The 10,023-nt window shown below is 41.5% G+C and overlaps 1 protein-coding gene across 5 annotated transcripts in view; it reads left to right on the top strand.

Moving 5' to 3' along the window:
* MDM2 (MDM2 proto-oncogene) overlaps positions 1 to 10,023 on the top strand; it is a 31,534-nt gene that overhangs the window by 9,753 nt on the left and 11,758 nt on the right. For all 5 annotated transcript variants that reach the window (XM_014587380.2, XM_006147291.3, XM_006147292.3 and 2 more), the window contains 2 exons: positions 5,603 to 5,670; positions 5,796 to 5,892. In XM_014587380.2, coding sequence (XP_014442866.1) covers positions 5,603 to 5,670; positions 5,796 to 5,892 — 165 coding nt within the window. The remainder of the gene's footprint in view (positions 1 to 5,602; positions 5,671 to 5,795; positions 5,893 to 10,023) is intronic.

Consider the following 10,023-nt stretch of genomic DNA (forward strand, 5'->3'; position numbering starts at 1 on the left):
GGGACCATTTGAAAGAGTGTTTTTGTTTGTTTTTTTTTTCCCCCTTTTTTTGGGTAATAGTGCTTTGTTTACCATTTATGTAGGTAAAAGGCATTTTACTTCCCTATTGTAGTCCTTAACTGGTTATTTTTGGGTCACATCTCTCTTTGTTTATCTGATGAAAGCACTGAGTTAATTGTTCCAGAAAGATGCACATATTTCTGGGACATAAGCATATGATTATTTTATTCAGTGGTACTCTGATAAATGCCTAGCAGTCTGCTCTCCATGAGAAAAGCCCTGATTCGTAGTGGTTGCTGATTTCCGTAGTGTGAACACTGGCACTTTTAGGTCGCAAACATGGAGCTGGACAGAGAGGCACACAGTCTCCTTTTACGTGCTGATGGAGAATGCAGGAACACGGGTGCAGGGCGATCAGATCTGGCATGCCTAATGACACATGGGTGCTTGTCCTACGCTCAGGAAGAATTAGAGACGTGGACACAGAGTGGGTATAACAAAGTGGGGCGTTTATTGAAGGAGAAAGAAGGAAAAAGAGAGCTCCTAAGGAAAAGGGAGAGGTCCTGGAAAATGGGTTGCTAAGGAAGAACTGAGGTGAGGGGTTTTTACTTTGGTCAGGAGGGGTTTAGTCTGGACTTGTTCTAGGTGGGGCTGTGAATGTATTTTTCTCGTGGAGGGTGTGGACATGCTGGATAGGTCTAGTTATTTTTAGTTTGGAGTGGGTATGAAGGTCAGGAGATTTTTTGTGTTTGTTTAGAAGCTTTGGGTTGTAAAAACCATTATCTTACCCTCTTCCTGGAATTTGGTGAGGCCTGGAAAAATCCTTTATTTTAGGTGTAGCTCATGCTGCCTAGCTCATGGAGCCAGGGCTGCAAGAAGTCTCTCCTGAGCAAGCAGCTGGGTGGTTTTGTTTCTGTCTTAAAAAAGCCATTTTGTGATTTTATTTCGGACCTGTACTCTATATTTATAGGGTCCCTGTTTCCTACCTCAGTAGGAGCTGGCTCCAACCCAGCAGCCCTCCCAAAATACAATAAAATATGTTTTTTTTTTTTATTTTTTAAGAATTATTTATTTATTTAATTCCATATGTTATTATTATTCTTTAATTTGACCAGAGAAAGGGAGAAAGCAAGCCACCAGTTCCTTTTTTTGGAGAGGTTTTTGCTATAGGGCGCGTGCACTCACCAGAGACAAAGAGACAGAAAGCGAGAAATCACCCCCCAGGGAAATCACCCCCCAGGGGGGATGGCCACACAGCTATCCCTTCTCCTCCATGCTCCTCTCGGGATCCTGGACACGCACGCACACATGCCTGGCGTGAGTTTTAAGCCACCAAGTCCGGGACTCAAACCGTGGTCGACTACATGGGAGTTCAGTGACATAGCCATTACGCTAATTGCTGGTCCCAGTAAAATACATTCTTATAGCTTTGAAAATATAATACATTTTAGAGCTGCTTTCAGAAACTTAAGTTCTTGGGAGAATTTGACCATTTCCTTGTGCTCCCACTTGTCCATATTCCGATTATCTTTCCTGTGTCCCGTTCAGATTTTCACCCTACAGCACATAGTACAGTTGACAGAGGAACAGGGTAGTGCAGGGGTGATCAGGCCCAGTCCCTGAGTAGGACAGGAGTTCTTGTCTCACGCTCGTGAAGAATTAAGATATGGACACGGGGGATAGCAAGCAGAGTTTGTTAAGAGAGGGAAGAAGAACGGAGCTCTCAAGCAAGGAGTAGGTCCCAGAAAATGGTTTGCTGAGGAGGACCTGGGGTGGAGGATTTTTATCTTAGGAGAGGCTTCGTCGGGGCTTGTTCTCTTGTGCTCTCATGGTGGGGTGGTTGGTGGGGTGGTCTCATGCTAGAGGGGCCTGGTTATTTCTCCTAATTTTGGAGCAGGTCGGAAGGTCAGGAGAGTCTTAGTCTACAAGCCTGGGGTCATAAAAACGGTTATCTTATCTTCTTCCTGGAATGTGGTGGGGTTTGGAAAAAAGCCTTTGTTTTTGGTCTTTTATCTTCAAACTTATTCCATGTGGGCCTGTACCCTAGCTATATTCTTAGGGTCTCTGTCTCTAACCACAGCGTTTTTTTTAACACTGTGTTGAGATGTGTTGAGTTAAATACTTACGGTTCTAAAGTTTTAGCATTGTAAACCCAGAAAAGGCCATCACCCTCTTACTCCAGAATTAAAAACAATTAGGCTACAGACTTGACATTTTATTGTTTTAAAGCTGTGAAATTAGATGATGGCAAAAGACAAATTATAGTTATCAGTAGTAGTATTTTGAGTTTTCTGAAGTATGTATCCTGCTGTATTCATTTATTTAAATAAATTATGGCAGATTACTAGGAAAATATTAATGAGATAGTAACTTGTGGATTTGTTTGTTTTTAGGTTTGAGTTTAGTAGAATTAATTTCAAAGTATCTATATTGTGTTGATATTGCGTTGCCAACAGATACCACTGAAACTGAGTGATACATTAAAAATAGAGGTTTGTATAGTTCACAGTTTGGAGGTAAAAGGTCTAGGACCATTTCTGGTAAGGCTACAACATGGTGGAGGGCAGGATCTTGAGCAGAGGTGTTCATAAATCTCTACCTGTTCTGGTCTCTTTTCTCCTCTTATAAACCCACCAGAACTCAGTCATTGGGGTTCTGCTCATTATAATGACCTTATCACACACAAAGGCCCCACCCTAGACCACCATGAAGGGATTAAATTTCACCTTTACAATACAACTAAGTTGTATTATGAGGATAGTTCTTCGGACCAGCAGATGGCATAATGGTTATGACTCCCACAATGTCCCATGGTCGACCACAGTTTGAGTCCCAGACCAACAACTTGAAACTCATGACAGGCGCATATGCATGCATGCCCAAGATCCCAGGAGGAGATTGAAGGAGGAGAAATTGTGGCGTGGCTATCCCCTCTAAGGGGTGATTTCTTGTTTTCTTTCTGTGTCTTCGGTGAGCACCCATGCCTGATAGCAAAAGTCTCTTGAAAAAAAAAAAAAGTTCTTACATTCTTGATTAAGAATATGAGTTTGGGGGATATCTAGATCGTACCAAATACACTAATGTTTTTAACCTTGTTATATCTGGTGCTTACTTAAAAAAAAAAATCATTTTATTTAACATTATTTATTTATATTTTTTAATTTGACCAGAGAGGGACAGAGTGGGAAATAGAGAGGGAAAGTGAGAAAGTAAACCACCAGGTCCGGACTCTAACCATGGTTGGCCATGTGGGAGTCCAGCGTCCTTAACCACCATGCCATCTGTTGGCCTAGTATTTCCTCTTTTTTTTTTTTTTTTTTTTTTTGGGGGGTTTTTCTTTGGGGGGCATGCCCTCTCCAGAACAGAAAGTGAGAAATCACCTCCCCCTACCCCCGGGGGATGGACATGCCGCAATCCCTTCTCTTCCATTCTCTCAGGATCTTGGGCACGCATGCACATGCACCTGGTGTGAGTTTGAGCCACCAGGTCTGGGACTCGAACCGCAGTCAACTACATGGGAGTCCAGTGACAGCCATTATGCTAACTGCTTGTTCCCAGTATTTCCTTTCTATTGCATCAGTTTTGTAACATCTTTATTTTGCTAATATAACCTATCTGTATGTATAGCTTAAAATCAGCTTAATGGTTTATCCATTACTATAAAGAAAAAAATTAATTTTCAAAATGTCAGTGCTCAGGCATTACTCGACTATTAAGATGACATGTTTCCAGCAGGTAGTAATGGGTATTCAACTATGATCTTCAGTAATTACCTATATCCCAAATCTAAAACTATGACTTTTTTTTTTTTTTTGGAGAGGTTTTCGCTATAGGGCGTGTGCGCTTGCCAGACAGACAGAAACAGAGAGACAGAAAGCGAGAAATCACCCCCCAGGGGGGATGGTCATGCCGCAATCCCTTCTCCTCCATTCTCCTCTCAGGGTCTTGGGCACGCATGCACACGTGCTCGGTGTGAGTTTTAAGCCCCCTGGTCCGGGACGCAAACTGTGGTCGACTACGTGGGAGTCCAGCAACATAGCCATTACGCTAACTGCTGGTTCCCTAAAACTATGACTTTTGAGCTCAGGTCTGTACATCTAATTATAAACTAAACTTGTCTACCAGAATAACTTGTACGTAGTTTATCTTCCCATCCAAGTCTGTTTACCTTCTTAAAAGTTCCTTTCTTGGTAAACTCATTTGTTTACCCAAGGTAGACTTTGGAATGCTTGTTTTATATAGATAGATATCAGGTCTTGTTATTTTTATTTAAGAAAATGCCTTTTTTTTTTTTTTAAATTGCCAGAGGATGAGTCTACATTCCAGAGAGAGAAAGGGAGACAGCACCCCCTAATGGGGTGTGGTCATGCCTCATTCTCTTCTCCATTCCTCCATCTTGTCAGAATTTGCAGTCACAGGCACATGAACCTGGCATGCTTCTCAAGGATTTGAACTGCACTTGGCCAGGAGGGAGCTAGCTATCTTAACTATTAGGCCCTTATCAACTGACCTGGTTCTTACTATTTAATTTCCCTGGAATCGATCTTTTATTCCATCCCTTAGGTTAAGCTTTACTGTTTTTTAATTTATATTACTGGCGTCATTTTCTAACACTAATTTCCCTGCCTCTGCTTTTTCTTTTACCAGAATGCTTTGTCACTCTTCTACTTAAATTTAGGTGTTCATTTTTGTTCTCTAAATGCAATACTTTCTGTGAACTAAGAAATCAGTTTTATTTTTTAACTCGAGGGTGCATGAGCTTGCTTGTGGAAGAAAGAGAAAAAGCCAGAAGGCACCCCCTAGAGGGCAGGACCATGCTGCAGTCCCTTCTCCATTCACCTCTTGGGATTTTGGGATGGACCCATAGGTGCCCAGTGTGTTTTTCAAGCTTCTGGGTCCAGAACTTGAACCTCACAGTTGACCGCATGCCATCTAGTCGTCCTAACCACTGTGCCACTGACTGTCCCAGAAATCAGTTTTATTTGTTGGACTAAAACCTTTTTTTTGGTGAATGACTGCAGCACTGTGTGAGGGAAGATACTGAAGTATCAGCTGGGAAGAGTGCAGGGAATGAGGGAATGATGGCTGCTCATTGACATCCTTGGGCTGTTTGGTCAGATGCATGGGATCCTTTCCAATCCAGCGCTATCTACATTTTAGTAATAAAGAATTTCCTGCAGTTCTGTGCAACAGAACTATTAGCTTGCTTCTGACTGGTTTTTATAAGGTGTTCACCCAGTCTGGAATGGCCTGTCCTAGCCTACTTTTTTATGTTCTATTATAAAATTGTTCCTGATTCTTTGCTTCTCAGGTCTTTGCCAGTCCCTCCCAAATAATTATTGTTTTATACTCTCTGCTAACTTATTTTATAATACTTTTAAAAAATGTATTTTATACTCTAATTTCTTTTTTATAGATCTTCTGCTTTAAAGTTAAATGCTTATTTACACCTAAAGTAGTTAGCATGGGGATGACACCTGGGAAATACATGCTTAATGTTTGTTGAAAGGTTGAATTGTGTAAGGGCTTTGTGTTTAGACTGATAGCTATTATGTAGCCCTTTATTGTCTAGTTTGATTTTTTGTTTTTATTTTCTTCTCAGAATCATCAGACACAGGCTTATCTGTGAATGAGAACAAGTGTCACCTTGAAGGTGGGAGTGATCAGAAGGTAATCTTTAAGTTTCTTATTCTAACAGAATGTTTCTTGAAAATTGAGAAGGCTATATAAAACAATTTTTAGCTTTCTGATAATACAATTTATTGTATTTTATTTTTCTTTCCTTGGATGCTTAGGACCCTGTGCAAGAGCCACAGGAAGAGAAACCCTCATCTTCAAATTCGATTTCTAGACCATCTACCTCATCTAGAAGGAGAACGATTAGTGAGACAGGTATATATAAATATTTTTGTGACTACACAGCCTTTTGGTATGATTTCTCTAATGAATTTTTTTTTTTAGGCGTTATAAAATTGTTCTTTTTTTTGGTGCAGTGGCTAAATTTCTGAGTTCTTCATTCTTGTTTTTACAGGATTTTATTTGGTTTAGTAATTGCATACTTGGCAACAATTTTTTTTAAGAGAGATTTTTTTGCTATAGGGCGCATGCACTTGCCAGAGAGACAGTGAGAGACAGAAAGTGAGAAATCATCTCTGGGGGGAGATGGTCATGCTGTAGTCCCTTCTCCATTCTCCTCTCAAGATTTTGGCAGGCACCCACACATGCTCGGCACAAGTTTTAAGCCATCAGGTCCAGGACTTGAACCACGGTCGACTACATGGGAGTCCAACAATGTAACCCTTATTTCATCTGCCAGTCTCTTAGCAGCCTTTTTATTTTTTATTGCTGACTGGAGCAAGCAGTTTGCTGTGCCTTACTAGAGTTTATAGCCAGCTCTCTATTATCAAGATAACGGGGACTCTCTCTCAGCCTTATTCTTAGTCACTGTAACACTTAATTTATTACTCGTTTTTGATAAATAACAAAACTTACCAATGAGGGTATTTTTATTTTAAGGTTTTTGCCATAGGGTGCATGCACTCACCAGAGAGAGACAATGAGAGGAAAGGGAGAAATCACCCCTCAGGGAGATGACTGCACCACAGTCCCTTCTCTTCCATTCTCCTCTCGAGATTTTGGACATGCATGAACACTAGCCCTGCATTATTTTCAAGCCACCAAGTCCAGGACTTGAACTATAGTAGGCCATGTGGGAGGTCAGCACGTTAACCACCATGCCACCTGCTGGCTCCATTCCAGTTAGTTTTATTTATTTATTTATTTTTATTTTTATTTTACCAAAGAGGACAGAGTGAGAGAGAGAGAAAGTGAGAAAGCAAGCCTCCAGGCCTGGGACTCTAAACTGTGGTCAGCCATGTGGGAGTCTAGTGTACTTAACCACCACGCTGCCACCTTCTGGCCCCCCAACTAGTTTTAAAACAGAAAGTAAATAGCATCCTAGAAATGAAAGAGAGGGAACAGCAGCAGGTGTAATGGCTTTGTCTCTGGACTCCAATGTACTTGACCACGGTTCGAGTCCCAGACTTGGTGGCCTAAACTCATGCCGGGTGTGTGTGTATGTGGATCCCGAGAGGAGAATGGAGGAGAAGGGACTGCGGTGTGGCCATCCCCCTGGGAGGGTGATTTCTTGCTTTTTGTCTCTGTCTCTCTCTGTCTTTCTGGCAAGTGCAGTGCCCTATAGCAAAAACCTCTCCTAAAAACTAAATAAATAAATAAAAAGAAATGAAGGAGAGGTTAAAAATATAACTTTTTTTCCAGAAAAAAGAAAATAAAAGAGGCTTTGGTTGATCAGAATTCATAATAGCTAAAACTACATGATTTAGGCAAAAAGAGTGCAGACTAGAGAAATACAAGCGATAAACCAGACTAGACTTACACATGAGAGGAGAGGGCGACAGTGGCTGAGCATGCCTAGCTAAGTACATGGAGCTATTGGATTGACTGGAAAGTCACGGCACGTCTTTCTGTGCAGAATGTGCTGTTACTTTCCTGATGACCTGGTGGGACAATGGGTAGCTATTTGAAAAGAAAAAAGTCAAGTTGTATCTGTGCCTTATGTCAAAATTAATTTCACATGCGTTTAAGAGATAAGTAAAACAAAAATCACATATTTGGAAAGGTAGTCATTTCAAATACGACAGTGACTTTTATTACGTAAATGTTTTCCAAAAATAAGTCAGAAAATTTAAAAATTCAATGGCAAAAATTGCAAAAAGTATGCACAGAAATTTCCTACAGTAAATGCAAATGACTAATAACTATGGAAAGGAGGTCCCAGATTGGCAAAGATAAATTTGACTTTCAGGGGGCCAGTAGGTGGCATGGAGGTTAACGCACTAGATCCCATGTCGCCAATTACATGGTTCAAAACCTGGACCTGGCAGCTTGACAATCATACCAGGCTATGTGTGTGTGCATCTGCCCAAAATCCTGAGAGATTAGAGGAGAAGGGATTGTTGTGTGGCCATCTGCACTAGGGGGTTAGTTTCTCCAGCCCAGCCAACACACACACACACACACACACACACACACACACACACGTCTCTGGTGAAGGGACATGCCCAATTTTTTTTTTGTTTACATCCCTGGACTCCTGTGTGGTCGACTGTGATTTGAGTCTCAGACCCAGTGGCTTGAAAATCATGCTGGGTGCTTGTGCTTGAGTGCCAGGATCCCAGGAGGACAGTAGAGGAGAAGGGATTGTGGCATGGCCATCCCTCTGGGGGTGGTAGGGGGGTGGTTTCTCAGTTTCCCTCTCACTGTTTCTGTCTCTCTCTGTGGCAAGCACATATGCCTTGCGGCAAAATCCTCTTTAAAAAAAATAAAAATGGCCTTCAGATAAAATCGACATTTTTCCCTTGACCTGCAAGGTCCCCTACTTCACTGTTTTAGCTGCAATGATTAGTTGTTTAGGCAAGTCAAACCCCCTCTTGCCTTAAAGCCATTTGCTAAATTGTAATTTTTTGCAAGGCACTTTTCTGCCTGAACCCTCTAAGACCAGATCCTCATTTTCTATTTTTGCTTAAACGTATCTCTCACAGAGGCTCAGCCATTCAGAAAAGTAGATCTCTTCTTGTTACACTTTTCCTGACATACTATTTGTTTCATTAAACTCATTATAGGTTGTGAATACTTTTGGGTGGAGGCCAGCAGGTGGTGGGTACTGGACTGCCACATGGCTGACTACCATTTGAGTCCCAGACCTGGTGACTTGAAACTCACGCCAGGTTTGTGTGTCCAAAATTCTGAGAGGAGAATGGAGGAGAAAGGATTGCAGTGTGGCCATTCCCCCCATCCCCTGGGGAGGGTGTGATTTCTTACTTTTTCTCTCTCTTTAGTGAGCATACCTGCCCTATAGCAAAAATTTCTCTAAAAAAAACCTACTAATTTTGGGTTCCTTGGTTGGTGTTTGAATGCAGTCTTTGACTAGTGGTAGGGTAATGATTGACTTTACCTTTGCGTACGCATTGCCTAGCCACTGTGCCAGACACAATGTAGGTACTCAGAATTGTGGACTAAATGGTTCAGTTATGATGGGCAGTATAAAAACCTGTGTCATAGATACCATATTGAAGAGAAAATAACCAGGACCAACAGTTGGTGTAGTGGTTATGTCCTTGGACTCCCACGTAGTTGACTGTGGTTCTCATCTCAGACCCAGTGGCTTAAAACTTAGGCTGGATGCATGCGCGTGCTTGCCCAAAGTCCCAAGAGGAGAATGGAAGAGAAGGGATTGCAGTCTGGCCATCTCCCCGGGAGGCGATTTCTCACTTTCTGTCTCTCTGGTGAGAGTATGGGCCCTACAGTAAAAAATCTCACTTAAAAAAAAATAGAAAATAACCAAGATAATTATAACTTGTACATATGATGTGCTTCAAATATGTTTTCTTTTTAGTTTATTTTGATGAGAGAGAAAGACAGATACAGCACCCCAGAGAGAGAAAGACAGAGACAGCACCAGAGATAGCACCCTGGATAGGGTCTTCGTCCCATGATCCACCCTCAGCCTCAACTATCCCCAGATCGTAGGCACTTGTGTGCCTGTTATATTCATGGAGGTCTTCAGATGTGAGCCTGGAACCTTCCTACGTGGGTTCTTTTTTTTTCTCCTTTATGAGGGAAAAGGAAGGAGACAGAGCATTTTTTTGAAAGAGTCTGACTGCCTTGATCTTCCTGTCCCACCAAGCTTTCCAACTAGCTAGAATTACAGGCATACACAGCCATACCTGGCATATTTACATTGGCCTGTGAATTGAACCCTGGCTTCCAGCCTTACAAACAGTGCTTCTATTTGTGTGCCATTATCGTGACGGCCGCAAACATGTGTTGTTTTAGATTTTTTTTTTTTTTAAGAGGAAGTAAATAGCTAAGTAAATGACAACTGGAAAGTTATCATACTAAAATATTAGTAGTCTGTCAGTGGTGGCCTTATGGTGATTTACTTTATTCCTTTTCCTGTTTTTGTTGGATTTCTATAGTAATACATTACCTTTTTTTTTTTTT

Source organism: Tupaia chinensis, unplaced genomic scaffold (genome assembly GCF_000334495.1).
Source record: "Tupaia chinensis unplaced genomic scaffold, TupChi_1.0 Scaffold000208_1, whole genome shotgun sequence".
NCBI classification, from domain to species: Eukaryota; Metazoa; Chordata; class Mammalia; order Scandentia; family Tupaiidae; genus Tupaia; species Tupaia belangeri.